Source organism: Sceloporus occidentalis, unplaced genomic scaffold (genome assembly GCF_023333645.1).
Source record: "Sceloporus occidentalis isolate IW3139 unplaced genomic scaffold, rSceOcc1.0.p SCAF_6, whole genome shotgun sequence".
NCBI lineage: Eukaryota > Metazoa > Chordata > Lepidosauria > Squamata > Phrynosomatidae > Sceloporus > Sceloporus occidentalis.
Genome location: NW_028316986.1, coordinates 100,231,923 through 100,255,665, shown reverse-complemented (window position 1 = coordinate 100,255,665; position 23,743 = coordinate 100,231,923). Strand labels below are relative to the sequence as shown.

Sequence of the window (23,743 nt, the reverse complement as noted above, 5' to 3'; positions counted from 1 at the left end):
TTTCAAATGGAAACCACTGTTGAATAGTCTTGGCTGGGGAAGAGATACTTCTTATTTTATTTCTACTTCCCTTTCTGTGTCTTTCCTTCCTGTTTTTGTTTTGTCCAGAGGTGTGTGCACGTCAATGTTTTTCTCTTTCCTCATAATATCTTTCCTTTTGTGGATTCATACTTAGGTATCTCTGGCTGTTTGTTCTCTTTTTTCTGTATGCAGGGGAGAAGTGGGGGAGTTATATAATACAGTACTTGTTTATAATATTGTAATGAGCATGTGAGGATTGATGTGAGGTAGTCATTTACCCAGGTGGTAGGTGATCCCTGTTTGTAATTCTAGCTAAGATGCCTTCTGATTTGTATAAGCACTTCACTACTTACCAGTGCCAGTGTATATGTGTTATCTGCTGGACTTACCTTGCAGTGTATGGTTTGGCTCACCTAGTTTTCTATATGGAGATTGGTTCAGGCTGCATTTTTTCTGTTGTTTCCCACATGTAGTATAACTTACAGTTGCTGGATCTACCATGATGACAGACTCAAGGACAGTAACTACAGGGGGGAGGCAAAACAAAGGCCTTGGCCCAAATAAGAATTTTGTCCCCAATGAAATTTCCCTTCAGTCCTGAAATGTCTACTATTGCAGTAGCCTAAAGCTCTAGCTAAACATTTAGCAGTTCAGTCTAAAAGAAAAATGGTAGGCAAAATTACCCAGGAATGTAAGCACTGCAAATATTTTTATTTATGTTCACAAATGTTCCATTTGTGAACAATTTGTGAACAACTGAACTGAAAGAAAATTTCATTTGCTGGGGCAGTATTCTTATTAGGGGGCAATGCCCTAATTTTGATCCGGGTATAGCTACACCTTCAGGAACACTGCCCCCACTGAAGCATCAAGTCCTGGTTTTCACCTCTGAGATTTTAGAGGGTATGGAGCAGAGATGAGAAACCTGTGACCATCAGAAGTTGTCAGCTGGTGAAGAATTATCGGTGTTGTGCCACAACTGCTGGAGGGTTGCACCTCCCCCTCAATAGCATAGAAAAATGCTTGGAACAAACATGATGTGGATACATAAGGACTGAAGAAGCCTGAGTGCATGCTGCTGTCTTATGGAGCCTGAGGGGTGCAGAGGTGGATCATCATTCTTGCCACTTTTACCGATAAGAAAGTGGCACATTCAGAGACTTTAAGCTGCTGACAGCACTGCCCCCTTGTGGCAAGGAAGAAGATGCCATTTTAAATAATGACCCATAGTGAGGTAACAGTCACAGGGACTAAGAGCAACAAGACTAAGGGCTATTGGGGGCATTTCTCCTTTCCCTCACCAGGTCTGGGCCTACTATTAGGCAGAATGAAGCAGTCATTCCAAGCGACAAGTGGTAGGCGACAAGAAGCAGCAGAGAATTTTCAGAGGAGAAAACTCTGTGTTCTACGCAGCCTATCCTGTGCCTCCTCAACTAGATTGTAGTCTTCCGATTCACTTGTCCATCTGGTTGTTTTTTGTATATGAAGTGGGAGAGGCAAAATCACCAGGATTACTTGTTAGTAGGATAGGAAATCTATTCTGGCTTTTAACTTGAACTTTTGAGGAGTTATCCAAGATATGGGACTCCATCCCTCTCAAACAAGCTGCCGCCTTTTAATTTGGAGCATATAATTCATCACTGGAGGATAACTAATTTACAGTTTAGACTAGAATATATGATTCTATGATTCTAGAGCAGATTCACTGACATGGGAGCAAGCAGCTGCCACTGGAAAATTTCTTGGGCTGGCGTTGCCCTTTCCCACCCACAAATTAAGCTAGGCTAAAGGGCAAGCCTACCCTGCTCAGATCACCCTTTTCCTATTTATTGCATACTTCAGAGTTGGGTCACAAATACTTTACTGCCAAAAAGTAAATATTAATCATAGTGACACAGCAGTGGCCAACAATTCTGCTGGGCACCTTTTTTGTTTCATGAATCTCTGGTAAATGAAGCTGAACCCAACCTTCCTCCCAGTTTTGGCTGAGAGGGGTGGGTGGGAGGAGAGACTTATCCCTGTTATTTTGCTCCACTTTTTAGGCACTTGTTGCAAAGACCATCATATTTTGCAAGGCCTACAATATGCATAAATATTTGTTTGATAATAAGGCTGGCCCAAGGGCCTAAATAACTTGAAGATATCAGATCTTGTCTGATCCTGGAAGCTAAGCAGGATGAGATCTGGTTGGGACTTGAATGACAGACAGCCATGGGAAATCAGATGGTGTTAAGTTATATTCAGAGGAAGACAATGGCAAGCCATGAGTATTGCCTACCTACAAACATCTTATGGATTTAATGAGATTACCATATGGTGATAGATGACTTGAAATCACACACACACACACACATGCGCGCACGTTTGGTCCCAATATCTGGACCTCTGAATATTTTAGTACCACTAGGCCAAGTCCAGACCAAACTTTTTTCCTCCTCCTTTCCCAGGAGATTAAATGGGAGCACCGCATCCTGAACTCTGAAGATGCTGATAACATCAAAATGCTCTTGGGGACCTTCCCTCCCCAGACTGGTTCTTACACATGGGCAGCAGCTGTTTTCCAGACAGAAGAATGTCACTGGATAAGGGCAACAATTTTCAGGCTCAGTGAATGAGCTATACTCTGGTCAGCTAAATTGCTATATAACAGCTTGGCTCTATTAAGTAGCTGGATATGAACACTATTAATAAGATGGAAAGCAGCTACAAGGCCTTTTGAATGGCCCTTTATAGGCGGCATTATGCATAGACATAATCAATAGAATAGCAACTCTATTACTTCAAATGAGCTCTTTCTTAATGGCTAGACAAAACGGCTGTTCCGCTATGTAAAACAATCATATCACCCTTATTTTAACATTATTAAATGTAGCTGTTGGGGATAAGGGGTGTATTAAGCAGGGCAGGCTGTGACATATGGTGGGAAGTGCTTAGTATAATTTGCCCATTCGCTTTCTCTGTTCTGGTTAATTGAAAAGCAAAAAGGGAGGCCAACCAGCCTTTTATGTGGCATAGATATGGTGCCTTACACATCTGACTCTAGTAAATGGAAATATTTCTGATTTCCATTATTATGGACTGCACATTTCTCTATGTGTATGTATATATTTTATCTATTTTCTGCTCACACAAAGATATGAACAAAGAAATGCATATTGATGCTCTTTATAATAATGAACAAGAAATAATGGCAAGCAATCTGATTCTCATAACGATTTAAATGTCCCAATCCCTGCAATGTTAGTTTAAGAGCAGTGTTGTTTAATATAACAGTTTTTCTTAAAAGTCATACCATAAAAAGACTATTTTAGATACCTGTATCGGGAAGGGGGGTGTTGTACCTATAGTTTAGATTCATACCACCAAAAGGAATAGATATATTTACCAAAAACAAATGGCCAAAGCCCTAGTTTCTGGATGTTTGTGTTATCAGTACCAATTTTTATTAATGGCCAGTGTTAATTATATCACTGTTTACCGTCAGTGCTTTGTCCGTTTAATTTCATCATATGCAGTTCCTCCTCTGACCATAAATACACTGGATAACTCTCTATCTGAGTGACCGCTACTGCATTTGTTTAAGGTACCATTTGAGATGTAAAATATTTGGAAATGTTGAAGCCATCAAGGAGGAGGGGAGCTGAGACCAAGATCCTGCTTCATTAGATGTAAATACAGTGATGGAGTTCCACTGTCATAGGCCCGGTACAGACTGGCATAATGCACCGGCCTGGGGCAAAAATTAGGGCTTGGGAGAGTGGAGCGTTTGCACATTCCCGAGCCCTACTGCACTGTCTGGGTACCATCTTGGCATGTGTGCATTCAGATGGCATGTGTGCTCATGATGTGCCTCATGTGCCACATTCAAACAGTGCAATGCATGAGGGGTATCATCATAGCGTGCAAGCGTGCCAATGGTGACCATCCTGTGGCGCAAAAAGAAGCCCCCTTTTGGGGCTTCTTTTTCTGCCATGCGCAGGATACACCTTATGGTTGCTGTGGCCTGCTTCCAGGGCAGAAAGGGGTGGCATCTTGCCGCTCCTTTCTGCCCGTCTGCTGAGCCCCATAGTTACAACACCCTACTTTTCAGCCTGCCAGGGCCCCAGCCAAAAGGCTTCTAGGGTTCTGCTGACTTGTGAATTGGAGAAATGATGTCTGCAGCACTAGCACATCACATGATGTTTCAAGAACAGGCAATGGGAGACACCTCTAAGGGTTCTGCTCCAACTGCTTGTCTCAATGCATTTTGTGACTGGGGCTGAATCTGCACTAGCATAATAATGCAGTTGAACACCACTTTCACTGTCATGACTCCATCCTATGGAATCCTGGAATTTGTAATTTGTTGTGACACCAGAGCTCTCTGACAGAGAAGGCTAAATATCTCATGAAATCCCAGAAGTCCATAGCATTGAATCATGGCAGTAAAAGCAGTGTCAAATTGCATTAATTCTGCAGTGCAGATTCAGCCTGGGATCAACAGTGCAGAAGTCATTTCCCAGCACCCTGATCTGCAGCACCTCAGAAACCCTTTAGTTGGGGTGCTGCCATACTGAAAAAGTAGTTGAGAAGAGTCATGTTTGGCTATTAATGACTGTAAACAGGAATCACCACTAGGTAAAAGATTGCAAATACAATTTGCTTTGGCATAAAATGGTTGTGCTTAATATGTGAATATATTTCCAAATTAAATTTAGTTGTTGAAATTTTTATTATTTGCCTATCTGCCTTCTCCAAGCTGTTATTCTCCCTGCTCCCTTGATAAGGTGGCTAGAGCCAAAACTGAGCTCATATCATAGCTGGCTCTGTACAGGGATGGCCAGTAGGCACATCTTAGCAGCTCCTCTAGGTGGTGTAGTAGCTAGTTAGGTTATATTGGAATATGAGGCTATACTGGAAACAAGGTTCAGTACTTGGATGGCTTCTGTGACACCTGGAGGATCTGCAGAAGAGGATGCCATGAAAATCAAGGGTGGAGTTGCCGCCCTGTAGCAACAAAGCCACTGGCTATCCTTGGCTTATATTTAATGTAGTGCATCCTGCAATGACAATTGATTTACTTGCCAAAAAGCCAGTTTTCTCTTGTATAAACTCCAATGCATGCCTTTTCCTTTGACCACATCAGGAAACCCCTTCTGATTATTTAGGTTTAAAAATCTGCCATTTTGGTAACTCAAAACTGAACCAAATCCTGAAACCTTCATATTTGGTACAAATAATGCTATAATGTGGATAGAAAATATACAGACTTGTTCACATACCTTCCTTCCACTGTGTTTTTTAAATCCATACAATGTCAGATCAGTGGTTGAAAGTCCATCATGTATCTGAATGAGAGAAGACTCACTGAATGAGCAGAATGTATGTAGATATTGATTTGCCAGGTTCCTACTGATTCAATGGGCCTACTCTAGTTGAAAGTAATAATTGGATTTAGGGCAGTATTTCTTTTCTTTTTTTCCTCTTTGCATATAACAATGAAGCATGACTACCTTTTCTCTTGTTTATAGCATCTGACATTTAGGAGTTGAATTCGGGAATTTCCTTGACCTATTAAACTGTGCTGTTTCCTAATGAAAACATAGGCTGGAATCTTCTTGGATTGTTGTATGCACATAACTCATCATTATACCTGTGGTTGTGCTATTTAAGACAGTGGATCTAATACTCCCTTACACAAGCCATTTTCCCATTCTCCAATAGCACATGGGCACACCCCTGCCACTCTCCCAGAGCAGGAATGGCCTATAGCTTATCTGTCCTCCATCTGTGACTATTGCATACTTTTTCACTGACAAGCTTTTCTTGGCAGTTGCTGCCAATATTGCAGCTGTAGCATTAGATTTACATGTGATAATGTCTGGCTACAGACCTGGCATCGCACAGTCATGTGATAAAGCAATAGAGCATGGAGTTGAGGTTAAGGAGCATGCAGAGAAAGAAAGTCCAGGACTGGCATTAGCGGCAACAGTGACTGCAGACACATGCAATAGTGACTATTCACCAAGCCACTATGCATGTACTTCTTTTCATTAATGCAGTCATGACAAGAATTGGGGCTCATGTCATAATCTCCTAAATAAATAAGTTTCCCTTTAGAAGCTTCAGAAACTGAAAACATTGCTATACTCCCTCCCCGCACACCCCCTCCCACACACACGTTTTATCTTGTGTCTTTTTCTTTACATAGATGATATTTACTATCTTTTTTTTCAATATTTGCCTGGACGCTATATGTTTGAAGTGCTTGCTTTTATGTTACAGATATGGACTCCTCCATTTCTTTTTTCAATGTTCCATTCAGTGACCACTTCCAGATGTTCCCCTTCTCAGTAGTTCCCTCTGTACTTTTAATATACTGACCATGTAATGGATTTGGGGGGGGGGGGGTTGGGGCAGGCTTCACGGTGATTTTTCATCATTTTCTTTCTAAAAGTATCTTTTGTTTCGTTGGTGTTCAATAAATTCTTTCTATATTTATTGATTAATAGCTTTCCTTTCTATTCTTTGACATGCTCACTCAAAACTCTTTTCTGTTCTTCAGCAGTTTGTCTCACTTGTGAGAATCCCTAGGCACCAACATTACACGGTAGATAAAGCTAATCAATAGGGCTTTGAGGATGGTAAAGTACTTTGCTGTCATAATTTATAGAGTTTGTCTGTCCAGTGCATCTACCTCTGCTTGTGTCACATCAGCAATTCCAGCACTAGATCGAATAACTGCCATGGCCTAGGAATTTATGAATTTAATTATAGTTCTACCATTAAGTTTTGATTTTGAAACCTTCAGCACTCTTTTCATATACTCAGTACTAGTAATCTCTCCCACTCCCTTATGTTTAATATCCTCATATTCTAATAATCCCAAATATTTGTAATTTCCATCAAGACAGATTTTTACTGCTATGTCATCATGGAGGTCTTTTCTTTCTGATTATGAATTTACCACAATTTATGACCAATGTATGTATCTAACTTTTCATAGCCTGCTATGCTACTACCTTTTCATGGTGGTGAGATCGTTTGTTCCCATGAGGCAAGAAATTATGCTGATGGTAGCATTACTATTGTTAGTGTCTTCCAAATCAGACAGGCTGCTGCTGAATAGCCACACTGAAGTTTCCCAAAACCATTAAATATGGTGCAAAACAAACTAATAAACAAATCCCATTACAAAGCAGATCAAGCCATCAATAAAGAATGTATACCATTGGAGTGTCCCCAGATGTAACAGAGCAGTGTTTATGTGATCAAAAATGGCATATTCTTGAAAATAAAGCTCTTATTCTTGTAGGTAATACTACCTAAATTACTTATATTGCCTGAAAGTGGCAGATATGTGGCTGAGGTAAATTGTTCCCAAAGGTGTGTGGTATATGCAGCATTTCTGTTTCTGTTTCCTTTTCTTCCCTGTCCTCCCCCCCTCTCTCTCTCTCTGCATGTGTGTGCATGGGCACATACACACATATGAGCACACATAGAGAAACAAACCTATGTGGGGGGGGAGAGAGAGAGAGAGAGAAAGAGAGAGAGTTCTTATTTAAACATGTTGTTCAAACCATTATATAAGCAAACAAATAAATATACACTGATAACTTCCCATTCTCTTTTTTCACTCTTGAGTTCTTGTTGGAATATGACAAGGAGGAATAACTTTGTTGGTGTTATCATTTGTTTCAATAACTGACAGTTGTTTCTTCTCAAAGTTGTCCAAACATTCTTCATGATGGTAATATTGCTTAGATGATGCCATTATTAAGAAGCATAGATTTCCTTCCCAAAGGACACTGGCCCTGTTTACAGGATCTAAGGTCTGTTTAGGGCCAGTTTTAAAAGGATTGTTAGTACCCGGTGAATTCAAACCTGGCACTTCTGTTGGGTATCAGAAGAAACTTGCAAATTTCTCAGTCTCACCCTTGATCCATTAAACTATGTGTTTGTCAATTTGTTTCTGTCCTCCTTTGTTCTACTTTAGTTTCTTGATTTGTAGCCTCCATTGAGAGTAAGATGCACTGCAGTGCTTTTCTTTACAGCTGTCCTTCTCTTTTTCTTGCAGCTCCTAGATTGTTTTGTCATTCCAGTTGTGATATTACTTTCTTGGTTCTTCCTCCTGGTACGGTACAAGGCAGTACACTTTGTCGGCATTGTGGTCTGCATTCTGGGCATGGGCTGCATGGCAGGAACCGATGTCCTGATTGGAAGACAGCAAGGGGCAGGTGGGTGTTTGCATTTTTTTTTCATTTGGGGAGAAATGTGTCTGATTAATAAATAAAGTTTTGGTTTCTGCCTTCCTCAATTGCTTAAATAAATACAATTCGCTTTAAGCAACTGAGGTAGGCAGAAGCCAAAATGTTTTACTTATTAACTGAATTATTAAGTTTAGTTTCTTAAACACTTTAATAAATACATATATACATACATGTTTGCATGCAAATACATACAGCTATAGGAAAAGAACCAGTTTTAACAGTGAGACCAGAGGGAAATACAGCTACAAAAGAGAAGCAAGGAAATAAACATTTCCATCTCTGAATTTCTTTCCATTCACATATCTTAGGATGCTAACAATTGTGACTTCTGTGTTTAATCTCTAATAGCTGTCCTATGCTTGACATGACCTAAATCCAGTAGGAGAATTCAGTGGGAGAACTGCTTCTGTTAGCAGAATCACAAGAGGTGTGATCTCCTCTCTTGAGCGTGGATGCCTGTGTAATACCTAAAACATTTTCCGGAGGTGTGATAAACCTTCTGGAACTGGATTTTAGAAGAGCTGTAAAGGAAGGGAATAAAATTCAATTGTATTGGGGCTACAATACCAGCTTGATGATGGCTGTAGACCAAGGCACGCTACAGAGCCCAAAAGAACTGCACTGCACCATTTCCTTCATGTCTGAAGCTCCAGAAGACCACCATGTCCCACTGAAATTGTCAGTTTACATGACTAGAAGTGGCATCACTTTGACTTCTGATTACTTTTTGGGACATTGTTGAGGGTGCTGTTATGGGGTGTCATTCCTCAAATGTGTAAGTGTATTTGCCTTCAAATCTCTTCTTTATGGTGAAACCACGAATTTCATCAGGTTTTCATGGGCCTGTTACAGACTGCCAAAATAAAGCTGCTTTGGGTCTCTTTGGAGGTATGCTGTTTTAATGATGCATGCATCCGAAGAATCCGGAAGCTGCACCAAAGCTGCACTCCAGTGCTTAGGAATGGAGTGTGGCTTTGGGGCGACCTCCGGACTCTTAGGGCTCATGCATCATTTAAATAGCATACCTCCAAAGAGACCCGAAGCAGCTTTATTTTGGCAGTCTGTAACAGGCCTTAGACAAGGAATACTCAGAGGTGGTTTTGCCACTTCCTTACTCTGAAATATAACCTACTATGACTGATATTTATTAGTGGTCTCCCATCCAAATACTAATCGGAGTGACCCAGTTTAGCTTCCAGGATTAGACAGGATGTGGTGCCTCACCCCTGAAATACCATTACTTTAACTGAGTTTGCTGAATCTATTAGGGGGTTTTAGCTGAAATTTGAGGGGAATTGCTGGGAGCTCTGGGCAAATGATGGGTGTCTCAAAAACCACATTAGAAACCCCTGAAAGGGCCAAATATCATTCCTACTCCTGTTTTGGTCTAATGAGCATAGATGTGTAAATATGCCTTCAAAAGAAATAAACAGATCAGCAGTTAGAATTTTAGGACACAAATGAGTCTCTGAAGTCAAATTTCTGCTAACAAATTATGGTATGCCCTTTGATATATATATACATATAATCCTTTTACCCCTAGGTGAAAATAAACTTATAGGGGATCTTCTAGTACTAGGCGGAGCTACGCTCTATGGCATCTCCAATGTTTGTGAAGAGTACATCGTACGGAACCTGAGTCGAGTGGAATTCCTCGGCATGATTGGCCTCTTTGGATCCTTTTTCAGTGGAATTCAGCTGTAAGTATACAAAAGGCATTATGGCTGCACAGTCAGCAAGTCATTGCCACTTACTTCACCATTTCATTAGAAATCTCCTAATCACAATCATTTCCAAAAGAGCTTAAATGGCTGGTAGACCATCTAGTTTTATACCATCATTGGTTCATCTTATCCTTTTATTCCAGACAAGATACCTGATGACAGGCAAAAAAATTATCTTTCAGTTTTGCGGCTTCCAGAGAATTATTGACTGTATTGATACACATTGTACTGTAAAAGCTGAGGACCAGCAAGGTGCTAATTCTTTCCATGTTTATTCCACTTGTAACTGGTGACTTCCATGTGGTAAATCCACTATAAAATAAATTCTGCACCTTCAGTAGGTCCTTTAATATTGTGGCTAAATCCCAGCATGGATTCACATTCCTGTATAAAAGTGGCTTTCTGCTTACCACTCTGCATGTCCTCAAAGCATTTCCATGCTTCTTCCAGATGGAAATGGTTGTAAAAACATGCATTTTGCCAAACTTATTTTTTTCAGTGTGACAAAAGAATGTTTTTATTACCATCTCCCTTTGTTTACTTTTGTAATGTGATAAGGCTATGAGTGTACTTTCAGCAAAGTGCTTCAGATATGCACAAAGAATAATGTGGCATTATTCTTAATGGACTATACTATTTATGTCTCTAATGGGAAGAACATATCACAGAGCACTCCCTTATGTTAAGGAAAAACTCATTAAAAAAAAGTAGCGCAGATTATTTATAGCACTATGATTCCACTTTAACTACCATGGTGGCATCCTATGAAATCCTGGGGTTTGTAGTTTGGTCGGAGGCACTAAAGGAGCTTTCTGACTGAGATTTCTCTTCCTTAACCAGAAAATCCCATGGCCCTCATTCCACTTTAACAACCATGGTTTCACCCTATGGACTCCTGGTATTTTGAAGTTTTGTGAGGTATTTAGAATTGTCAGCAAGAGAGTGCTAACACCTCACCAAATCCCAGGATTCCATAGGATGTTACCATGGCAGTTAAAGTGGGATCATAGTGGTATAACTGCATATAGGGTGAAAGGGCTCCTTGTCTCTGATATAGCAACTTTCAGTGTATTTGTTGTTGTTTTTAATTTATAATAACCTTAGCCTGATGCCAAAACTGTAGGAGTGTGAGCACCAGGCAGGCCTCCCTGGAGAGAACAGAACAGGAGACTAGTTTATTAAGTGTGAGCATTACCCTATTTCATCTTTTCAGAGTAATAAAGCCTATGCAAGAAATCCATAAATTTCAGTCATCCACTTCTGGTAAATTAATGTGAACTGTAATGAGTACAACAAAGTATTACAGTATGGAATGATTCTGTTCATCATTCCAGTTAGCCCTCTTTGTCCTCCTCCACCATATTCCCTCCATTACCTCTTTTTCTATTTTCTATTATTACCCTCAGCAATCCATATTCTGGGTTAACTGGGCATAGTCATCACTAGATTACTTTGCATGCTTCTTTCCCACTAAAGTTTTCCCCTTAAAGTTTTGTTTCGTAGTTTCTCCAAAGCACAAGTTCCCACGGTCTTCTAATACGTTCCCTTTGCATTTGAATCAAATAGTGCAGTTTTGACTGCATGAACATTGGCACTCACAGCATGACCACTGGAAATATATTTTATTATATTTCATGTTATTTTATGTATGTATCTCTCCCTGCAAGGGACTCGGGGCAGGGATAGGGCTTCTGCCAGCATCTGTATTTTTAAAATGTTCTATTTTAAAGTGTCTCAGACTATAAGCAGTCATCATAACAGAATGCTGTGGAAAATAATTCTACTAGGTCTTCGCAGGTAACCAAGGTATAATTATAGTGCATATGTCATTATAATTATACAATTATTTGTAAGTGGGAATGGATTTTTAAAAGAGGTCCTTAATTTAGGTCCTTAATTTTTTGGATCACAGCTTTCCAAATCACTAAAGTCATAGCTACTGGCCATGCTCGCAAGGGGAATTCTAGGAATGTAGTCCACAAGAAGTAACAGTTCAGGGGTGTGCCTGAAACCGACATGTTTGGACACCAAGCAGCCTGCTTAGGCATGAGTTTCCCCTGAGCTCATTCAGTAAGATGCTTGAGAATCAACATATAAATGCAACTTGGAAATTTAGACTGATAAGAGAATTTATAATTAAAGTTGTCACTAAATGATGTTGCTGCTCTGATTCTCTTGTCTTCCAGGAGGGATTAGAATCAAATTGAATCTACTCAGGGCACTGCTCTGAGAAAATTCTATATGGTAAAGACAGATTGAGAAACATTAAAAAAATATATTGCAAAGACTAGTGTCAGAGAGATTAACTTTATTGTTAATCCAGAGGATTGTATTGCCGTTACCTTAATCTTCCTTTTTGGGGAGGATAGCTTTATCCTCGCAACTAGGAGAAAATTATAATGTATTTGTTACTTGTGTATTGTTAACCTAATGTTTTGCACAAAATGATGAGATTATCCTATGTGCTGTATATAAATATGTATGAAATTTCACAGCTGTTTGCCTATTTTCTCCCGCTATCCATAGGAAAAACAAGATGGATTTTTCCCCCCTGTTGAGCAAAATTAGCCTAAAGGGAATAAATTTCACACTACGGCTTCACACTACAGCTCTCCTCAGTGAACTTGTGGTGGCCATGGCTGACAGTCCCACCCCCAGTGTCTGCTATGTCCTTTGATTTCAGTGCATTTAGTAAAAATCTGAAGACAGAACCTCAATAATCACTTCCAGTTACAGTGGACCCTTGTTATACGCTGGGGTTTGGTTACAAGATCCCCAGTGGATAACAAAATCCATGTATGCTCAAGTCCCATTAAATATAATGGCAGAGCAAAATGGTGTCCCTTATAAAAAAAAAATGGAAAATCAAGGTTTTGATATTTGAAATTTATACTTTTTTGAACATTTTCAAACCATGGATGCTTGAATCCGCGTATAAAAAATCTGTGTATAAGAAGGGCCGACTGTATATGGAAGTATAGAACGAGGGGAAATCACATTTTTGGATGGCATCTCTCAGAATCTCTTGGTCGGCATGACTGTGAATTTCCTAAATGTGCAGAGAGCAGGCACAGACCTGGGGTAACAGTGGACCACCTTCTCCTCCACACACTCACAGAAGGATCATTTCTGAAAAGGGTTTAGATTCTGTAAAAAAGTTTGCTTTCCAGTGTACACTTTCTCAGCCATCTTCATAGCAGGTCTGTTCTATTACAGTGGGCCCTTGATGTGTACTTGGTTCTAGGACCATTCCCATGGATGCCAAAATCCATGGATGCTTAACTCCCATTAAATACAATGGTGTCCCTTATATAAAACTGCAAAATCAAGATTTGCTTTTTGTAATTTATATATTTTAAAATGTTTTCAAGCTGTGGATATTTGAATCTGTGGATAAAGAATCTGGGGATATGGAGGGATGTTTGTATTGCTCCCATTCTGAAGACTGAGAGCTGAACCTGGAGCAACAGTCATGTCACAGACATAAGATTAAAGGTGTGGATTTCAGGGTTGAACAGTGCTAAACTAAAGAACTATTGGTACAACAGTTATAAATAAATCTGCATATGGTACAACTGGAAGTACCGTATAGATCTTGAAAACATTACATTTGGTGGGCTGTAGCTCTCAAAATTCACACCCAGTATAGCCACTGGCCAGTTGAAGGAATCCAGGAATTGTAGTCTAAAAATACCTTTTTCAATCTTGTCAGTGCTCATCCTATTTAGTCCTATCTGGTTTTTCAGCAGCATGACAAGTATTCCCCACAGTTCTCTACTTGGAAGCCACAGTGACTTGTGCCAGATGAAGACACATTTATACAGGGTTTATACTGTCTACAAACAATTCTATAATATTATTTTGGAAGTACATGAAAACTGCCTTTTCCCCACTGGATACACTATGAACTTATTCAACATAATTTTCCTGATCAGTCATTGTCAGCTCATCCCTCGTCAGCGTATATGTACAGCTGAATTATTATTTTTCCCCTATTGTGCATCATTGTAACCTTGCATATATTTGCAATGTTAATGAATATTCCCCCAGCTCAGAAAGATCTTTTGGAAATTCTCTGCTGTTCTTTTTCAAATTAACCACTCTGAATAATTTAATGTTAACTAATCTGGCAACCTCAGTGTTCCCCACCCCATCTCCAGTTTTTATAAACAAGTCAAAACATTCAGCTGCCAGTACAGATTACTGAGGAATATTAATATATACAACCCTCAGTAGTAAGAAATGAGCAGATATTTCTACTGTTTGTTTTGTCCTTTGACCACCTGTCCCAGTGACCAAGAAGGACCTACAAGACATTTACCATGACTTCCCCTACAGGTGCAAGGTCATGTATGTTCCTTTAGAGGAAAGAAACACAACTGAGAACACAGGGTCTTTCATTGCCACCTCCCACCCACCCCATATTCCACTCATTGATTTCTCATATCTTGTCCAGCATCATACTGCGACAATATTTCCCCCTACAATTCTGCAGTTTCTTTGCTTTAGATGGGCTCTCTATACCGTTCAGAGCCCTCTGGAGGACTTTGTTTGTGCCTGAGCACAGTGCCTGAGCACAGTGAATTTTCAATACCAGGACAAAAAGGCCAGTAAATATAAAACTTCCCTCCAGAGAAATCCACTCCAGCTTTCCCTTCTTCCATTGTAGCAACTCTTTGTTCTTAAAACAGCAGGATGAAAAATGAGTTGGTATAGGAATTCTGTTTTCTCTTCTAATTCAGAGCAGTAATGTTGCCTGGAGTCCAAAAAAATCTGCAAGGGAACAAGTTCCCCATCCCTGTTACAAGCACTATCTTGTGTTTACAAACCTGAGTTTAGCTCCACAATTCATTGCATATTTTTGTAAACCTCTTTTATTTCTTCTGCCAACTACCCAATTGTGTTACCTTGCCATTTAATGCATTTTGTCTATTTGAAGATCTTTCCTGTCTGGATATTTCATATTCTTCTTTAAAACTTGCCTGAGCAGTGTTTATCTGTATCTCTACTTAACAGTGAGTAGCGCAGCATGAATTTAACTAGAACAACCTTTGTCAATCGGTTTACTCTGGAGGAACCCTTGTAATTAGTTTCAGGTCTCAGGGAACTCCTGCATAAAAATTGTTGTATCTCCAGCTAAAAAAAAATCTGCATTTTTTACTCAATCACAGTGTCTCACAGAATCCCTGCAACTTCTCACAAAATGTCTTTCACAACAGGTATCCCTTTAAGTTAGGAGCTTCTGGAAGCTGATTGATCCATACACTTGCTGTCACCTACAGTTCTTCTTACATCCAGTTCTTCAGATCTGTTGCCTTCTAGTTTTCAAACATGTTTATGTCTTGTTATTTCTCAATAGGATTCTAATGCTACAGGGCAATGGAGGTATTCATTTTTCAAAGCTAACTGTCTTGCATGGAAATATCCACTGTAGGTGAATGAGACAGTAATAATTAAGAGTGATTTAAAATTCCCTGGTGTTAGTCTTCAGTAGTGCATTGTTCTTTATGTTCAGTTAAAAGACATTCCCAGTGACTTATTTCCAAGCTACCTTCAAATCAGTAGGAATTACTTTTGAGTAAATGCATACAGAATCCGTGTCTGATACACATTGAGAAGTGGTGATCTCAACGTCCTCAGTCTTGATCTGTCCTTATATTATGCCTATTCCATTGTGTTTATTTCTGTACGTCCTGTTACTGCTTATCTCTGATTTATTTGGAATTTTTTTTTGACCCAGAGATTGAAAGAAAGTATATTTCTTATAAAATACCTTGTTAATATTTTTGTTTTAGAATTCTCAAATGTATTAATGCTTATAATAGATGTCAGTATATAATACAGAGTGGATATACAGCGTTGGGCTGTATATACTTATTAATACTTTTCAATACTTTTTATTTATTTATTTCGCTTAAATCCCACCTTTCTCCCAAAATAGGATCCAAGGCAATTATCCTTTTTTGATTAAACCAGTTCAAAATGTTAGTGATTTTTACTCTTCTGCCACTTTGTTTCTGAGCACATAAAGATAACATTTATTAAACAGCATTTATCATATGCAAGAGTTTTCAAGTCTGTAGTTATAGAGCTATAAATCTCACTTTAAGGAGGTAACTGGAAATCATCTGAGTTCCCATCATCAAACTTTATCTTTATTTATTTTTTCTCACCCTCAGTGCCATAATGGAACACAAGGAGTTATTAAAAGTTCCTTGGGACTGGCAAATAGGTAAGAGCTCAAATTGCTGCATTATTAATTATGGGTGAAAGAAGAAATAATGTTTGAGACTGTATGGTTACAATGGTAGTGTTTGTAACCTCTTTCTGTAACAAGATTGAAATAAGACTGGACTATATAACTTGTAACCTGATTTTCACAGTTGTCCTGTATGGGGCTAGGAAATGTTCCTGGGGCCTTTCCACATTTTACAATTATAGTGCTATGATTCCACTGTGACTGCCATAATAACATCCTTTAGAATGAACATGCCAGGGTTCCATACGATTACCTGTGCTAGTTAAACTAGAATCATAGTGCTATATTTGTGTAGTGTAAAAGGGCCCAAGATATGTACTGGGGTGGAAAGAATATTCAAAAATAGTCTTAAAATAGTCTAATTTTTTTCCATGTCCTGAGAAACCCTGATGAAAAGAATCCTGGACTAACAAGAATCTTCAGCTTTCAGGACTTATTCTGTGCAAAATTTGTATATGGTTGTTTGGTGCAGAAAACAACATTTTTGCACATAAATTAATATTTCTACTTTGAAATATTAATTCCTGTACAGAAAATGCTCTTTTCTGCCCATGAAACGTAATTGGGGGTTTATTCTGCATAAAATTCACACATTTGATTTGTATAAACAACAGCATTATCTCCACAGACAACAGCATTTTTTGCACATGATTTGCTGTTTCTGCAGTGAAATATTGCTTTCTGTGCCAAAAATGCTATTTTCTGAGAAAAGCAATAATAACCATAATCATTCCTGTGGAGTACTTGTACAGCCTCCTGAGAGAAGGATCACCTTACTCCATTCTCATAAGAGAGGTAAGCCCAACAGCAGCCAGGAGGGGAAAGTCCTGTAATTGTCTCCCTTGGAGCACTCTTTCAAAGCTTTAAAGTATACAGTCGGCCCTCGGTATCTGCAGGGGATCCATTCCAGGCCACCCTGTGGATACCAAAATCTGCTCAAGTCTCATTGTCCTTAATGGCAGCACAGCCACATGGCTGAAAAAATAATGTGAAGATACGTAATTGTAGGATCCTTTCATATACATGGCAAACTTTAGCTACTTAGGTTTCATGGGCTTGAAACCTAGAACCTTGGCTCTGACAGACAGACAAGACATTTTCATTTGTTATTACAGTTTATTGAGCAAAACCTAAAGGAATGTTTAGCAATTGACAAAATCCTGTTGGACTATGCACTGCATCTGATAACTATACTGAAGTAAATATTCCTTTTTTAGTTGAAGGAATTCAGTCACAGGCAAAGATCTGAATCTGTTAAGCAAATATTTTTCTCTATAATAATCATCATTTAGGTACGATATCTTCAGAAAAATGTCATTTTACCTTTCCAATAACAGGATAAGCTAAGAATAAAATAAAGAGACTGGAGAATATGAAACTGCAAGTTTAACACAAAATGGCACTCATAATGAGAATCTACATAAATTGTTGAAAATGCATCTTCAACTCCCTGTTAACCTACTTTTAGAATGCACATCAAAAACAGCAGGTTTAAAAAAGCTAGTGACAATGGGGAATGCCTGAGCAATACAGTTCTAATAAGCTATGCAAAAGACCTCTTTGTCCCCCTTGGGCTTTTACTCATCATTTCTTCTTATCCCAAAACCTTAACAGGGCCATGCACATCTGCCATAAGGTTCTGCTGCAAGAAGTCTTAGGAGTTTTATAATTCAGCTCCAGAGCTAAGCAACAAATCAATATGAAGCACACTTGGTCTCTTTCTTCAAGCACTGGAGAGGTTTAAGTGCCTTCTGGAGTTTATTCCTCTTTTTACTGAGATGGAGAAAATGATGTTTTGTGGTATAAATTTACAAGTTTATAGGTTAAGCTGACAGCACCAGCATGTCAGGATTTTCAGAAAGAAATCCTCCCGCTCCAACAAACCCAAAAGAGGCTAATATCAAGCTCCTTTGTTCCAGATACCCTTCTTTTTTAACAAAACAACAACATGCCCTTCACCCAAACATGTACAGCTGAACTTGGAAAAATTATTATGGGGAGGGTACAACTTCCAAAATCCTCCAGTAAGCAGGTTAAGTGACTATACTGGCTGGAAGAGTATCAGAATTGTAATCTTTAAAAATAAGTTTTACAAGATTCTGGGGGCATAATTGCTCATTCTAGTGATGAAAACTTTGGTCCCACATACTCCCTGAAACCCTGTTCCTTAGGGCTCAATGAGATCTACTACTTCAGGGCACCTGGAACACCTGAAAATGACAAGCTCCAAAGGTTTGTCCTGTATTTCATCTTTTCTGTTAGAAAAGGTACAGGACATAGGAAGCTAAGTACATCCGGAACAGTGTGATGTAGTAGTTCCCAAAGGAGCATGCTCCTGTTTGCCACTGCTCAGCTTACACCTCATCCTCCAAGCAACTGAGCAGCACAGGAGGTGAAACCATGGAGAAAGGAGTTTAAACCTTCCTTGCATGTGTTCTCCACACCATATGTATGTAAAAGGAATGTGCTTGCAAATGAGGTATGCTTCTTAATGAATTAACTGAAACGTGAATTAAACTTGAGTCTCCTGTAACTGAGGACTCTGGGAGTTAATTTACAAAAAGTAACTTTTCTATACTCTGGATCTACCAGTGATGCTGTCTTTGTATTGACTTAGTAAAAGTCAACCTAATGCAGCCTGAGGAGGAAAGGGAAATGAACTTACAGAGAGAAGTAGGTGATGGCACCAGACAGGTCCACTAACAGCATCTGGTCTGAAATGGACATGCCAGGGATCTGTCAAGGCAGATGGCACTTCTCATAGACTCGCATCTCTTTTTCTTATAAATATATTTTATAATTTTATAGTTAGGGGACATCTGCCCAGGCATGCACATGGTTGCAGATGCTCATTTTACAATTTACAAAAAAATAAAATAAAATCCTTTTCTGTAATAAAGCAGTGCTCATTTCCACATTGCTATGTTTAGCAAAGGGATCAAAGTCTTTCGTTATTTTATTCATGCATGCAAGAATGAATAATTTCAAAGATTTTCTCCCTGTTAGTCAAAAAACGAATAGTTTTGAACATTTTTCAGTGGTTTTTCACACTACAGGACCTTTTCTGTATGTAATATTTTTTGTGTATAAAACTTGAATTTTACACAAAAAAAATTATGGCATATGCATGTGTGTGTAGAAGAACTGTCTACATGTTTTTTCAAAATTACTAAATTTTGATCTCACAGTTGCTAACCAGGGAATCTTGAGGTGTAAACATACTCTTTCTCATCAGGAATGAAAAAAATTACAGAGTAATTTGCCTATCTTAGCATCAGTAAAATCATATTCCATATCGTTCTAGTTAAATTGGCATTATGACTGGACTTTAAAATGTAAAATATACATGCTTAGAGTATTTCAAGGCCAAGAAATTGTTTGGTGATTCTAACATATTGGGAATGTAGAAGCACTTGGAAAGTACTTGGAATGACAGATGGTAAATGGAGAAGAAAACTGTTACTTGGATGATTTACAACTGAAATAATACAACATGGTGATCTAAAGGGGACCTTCGTATGGCTATTTAGTCCAAGATCAAAGCTCATCTAGCTACATCACCCTCTGTCCCTGTCTCAGTTAAATCATTTCTTCTCTTTATGGAAACAATAAAGCCATTTTCATTCATACTTCAACAAACTGGCATGGCAGTTTCTTTCTCCCAAACACCTTGAAGAGATCCTATTATTCTTCTAAATGGTGCAGAATTCTTAACATCCTCCCACCCAGCAGAAATTGTGCCTCTAGAGTACTTTTCTCCAAGATAATACTAACAGGTAGAATTGCCAGGTGTCATTTTTATAGGGAATGTCCCTTATTTGAGGCCTGGTAAACTTGTCCCTAATAGTGCTGACAGGTGTCCCTTATTATAATGGGTGTCTCCTATTTGAGGGTTGAAAAACTTTTCATTTCATATAGACTTAAGGAGATGCCCAAAAATCTTGTGTTTGATGGTGCAGGCTCTTCATAGAGCCAAAGAGGTTTAGTGGTTTTGGTGTTTGATTCTAGATACCTGGATTCAAATCACCACTCAGTTGTGGAAACCCACTGTGTGACATTGGGCAAGTCACACTCTTTCAGCCTCAGGAAGTTCAAGGCGAACTCTCTCTGAACAAATCTTACCAAGAAAATGCCACATTAAGTTTGCCTTAGGGTCTCTATAAGTCAGAAATGATTTGAAGGCACACAACAACAATAACAACCACAGCTCTTCAAAGAGGCAGAAATGTGTGCATATGAATGTGGACAATATGTTAATTTTACAAAGAAATACATGGCTAGGTTAACTGAAATCAACAGAATAAGATTAATAGCTTCTTCCAGATTGTCAACTCAGTGTGTCATAAATTTCGACTATGTCCTATTGCTATTTTGAAAAACTGGAAACATTACTAACAGGTGGGTTTTTTTCTTCTTTCTGAACCTTTTCTTTTTTCAGGTTTGCTGTATGTTGGCTTTAGCGCTTGCATGTTTGGCCTCTACAGTTTCATGCCTGTGGTCATTAAGAAAACTAGTGCTACAGCGGTCAACCTCTCCCTGCTTACAGCAGACTTGTACAGCCTTTTCTGTGGGTTTTTTCTCTTCCACTATAAGGTAAATAGAGCACACTTATACTTGAATAATTGATAACTCTCTTGCAAAGACATCGTTAATGCAGAAAAATCAATAGAAGGAAAACAATAACATCTTTGCCCTGCTTTCACTCCAGTATTTATATGCATAGCATTGTACGGAAGAGCACTAGTCCATCACAGACAACATTCATTCTCAGCCTCAAGGGCCCTTTTTAGAGCTGTGCGCTGTGCTTCCTGACTGTGATGGTGAGTTCTGACCAAGGGATACAAGCCTATGCATTTCTTGAGAGAAGTACTGTTGGCCCTTCCATGACCTCAGAACATCTTAACAAAGGAATGGGAATAAAAATTAGGCCTCTGTCAAACAAGTCAACAGTGTTGTTAAAAATTATTTTGATGAGATTTTAAAAAAGGCAAACCCACACATTTATGTTATTTTTAATGTCGAATTTATACAAGTAATTTGTTGTCTTTCTCCTTCCTGAATTTGTCATATTTTGAATTTAACCCAGGGTGGGCAAAGTGTGGTCCTGGGTGCCCTGAAGTGCAACCCTTGAAGCTTCCCATGCCCCCAAATCTCAGATAATTTTTCTCCATCCAAATAGTTCAAATACAGTGGTTGTGTCCCTACAAGTCCTACACATACAAGTACCTGAAACTGTCAAGAGCAAAAGGATTTTTAAAAATACAAGGAAAAGAAAGGCAAAAATCAGCCAAAAAGAAAACCAGAAGTGATGCGATATCACTTCTGCTAGAAGTATAGAGTTGGGAGAGACCACAAGGGCCATCCAGTCCAATTCTCTGCCATATAGGAATACACAATCAAAGCACCCCCGACAGATGGCCACCTAGCCTCTATTTAAAAACCTCCAAAGAAGTTGACTCCAGCACACTCTATGCCAATGTGTACCACTGTTAAACATCTCATACCATCAGGACGTTCTTCCTAATGTTTAGATAGAATCTATTGTGGACTCTTGTGATGTCAGGTACATCAGTGTGGCCCACCAGCATAAATCACATAGTACAAGAATGAGCCCACAAAGGCTCCTTCACACAGAGGCCCTTCCGTGTGGTAAACGTCACGCAAGCGCTGCCCAAACGTCACGCAAGTGCCATGGGTGTGATCCCCCATGGCGCTACAGAAGTGGAATCATGGCTCCCGCTCAGTTCCCGTCATGCACTCGTAACTCGGGGAGCCTCCTGGAGCGCTTTTCTTATTAACGATTTATCCCATTAATAAGAAAAGCGCTCCAGGAGGCTCCCCCAGTTACGAGTGCATGATGGGAACGGAGCGGGAGCCATGATTCCACTTCCATAGCACCATGGGGGATCACACCCATGGCGCTTGCGTGATGCTTAGACAGTGCTTGCATGACAATTACCACACGGAAGGGCCTCCGTGTGATAGACTCCATAGTCCTTCCAACTCTGACAAACCCCAACCTCTAGTCTCTACCAGAGAAAGAAATCCCCATTGCTATCTCCCATCTGTGATTTGAAATAGCAGCAAATATTCCACCCATGGGGACAATGGGAAAATGAAATTGCACAATAAACAATCATTTCCAGGAACCAGCTAAGGGGGGGGGGGGGTACAGACAGGGAGAAAGGAGCGCTGAGACACTACCCGTTTCTGCCCCACACAGAGGCCACAGCAACCAAACACTGTGGCCTCTGGGAGCCCTAAAAAGAACCCACTCCTGGTGGGTACTTTTTAGGGCACATGCCGGGCGCCATTGCTGCCCTCGTGCGCAATGATGACACCCGTACGGGGCCACACTATTTGGATGCTGCACCACGCGTATGTCATCATGGCAGCCCCTGTGTGGATGGGGTCAAGCCATTATGACACAGTAGGTCTTGGGAGCGTGCAGACGCTCCAATCTCCCACGCCCTAAAATCGGCCCCAGGCCGGCACTTTGTGCTAGTCTGTATCAGGCCTAAGTTTTGAGATCAGTTCATTCCAAGACACTATAGCTGAGTGCATTTCACTTCACTTCACTTCACTTCACTTCCCTTCTCCTCTTTCCACTCTCAACTACCTTCAACTATGCAAACAAATCATATAGGTCTCTGGAGTCTGATCTTCTCCAAACCAAAAAGGAAACAAATAAACCCCATCCCAAAATGATGTACCCAGTAATTTTTTTTATCTAGCCCCTAATTATTAAAAAAGTTTTTAAAAAAGGGAAATAGCCTTTAATCATGTGTTGCACTCTGTCTGGAGCACATATTCTTTAAAATTTTAATACTCTCTTTCTCTGATTAAAGAACTGAAACAATTGACTTAATTAAATATTGTACATAGTTTACAGTCAAGAGAGAAAAAGAAAATTCAAGATGGCTGCTTAAAACTAGAATAATACATTCAAGATATATGCTATATATAATTAGAACATAAAAGCTTTTATATGCCTACAAAAAATTATGGTACAAGAAATGAAAGACTCATATCAGAAGAGAGTTCCATATCACCTACCATTGCAGAGATAGCCCATTGTTTTGGTTTTCTTATTACAATGTTGCACAACAGTTCGACAATAAGATCCTTCCTATTCTTGAGTTATATAAATATTCTGAAATCTATTTCTAATTTTCAACATTAATGTACTAATGATTACTTTATAGCTACTTTATTTATTATTTTTAAATATATATATTTAAATATATATAAATATATATTCTGCACTTCCATATTTTGAGCCAGGGAAGAATGTAAAGCTTCGCAAAACTCACTACCTCTTTCAGTTGAGCAAGTCACATTTCCTTATTCTTTTATCCAGACCCACACCTATTGACCTTTGTTGACATTTCTGGTCAAATGCTCTTAAAACCCACCTTATAAGCCAAACAACTGTACTGAGTGAAGGAGCAATATGATGCTAGCAAGTGGGCTCCTGAAGGATGATGCAT

At 39.3% G+C, this 23,743-nt stretch overlaps 1 protein-coding gene across 1 annotated transcript in view; it reads left to right on the top strand.

Moving 5' to 3' along the window:
- Positions 1-23,743, top strand: part of LOC149311166 (solute carrier family 35 member F1) — a 265,295-nt gene that overhangs the window by 216,250 nt on the left and 25,302 nt on the right. The window contains exons 4-7 of the mRNA XM_089530505.1: positions 8,078-8,237; positions 9,814-9,970; positions 16,174-16,226; positions 20,692-20,846. Of these exons, the coding sequence (XP_089386631.1) occupies positions 8,078-8,237; positions 9,814-9,970; positions 16,174-16,226; positions 20,692-20,846 (525 nt within the window). The remainder of the gene's footprint in view (positions 1-8,077; positions 8,238-9,813; positions 9,971-16,173; positions 16,227-20,691; positions 20,847-23,743) is intronic.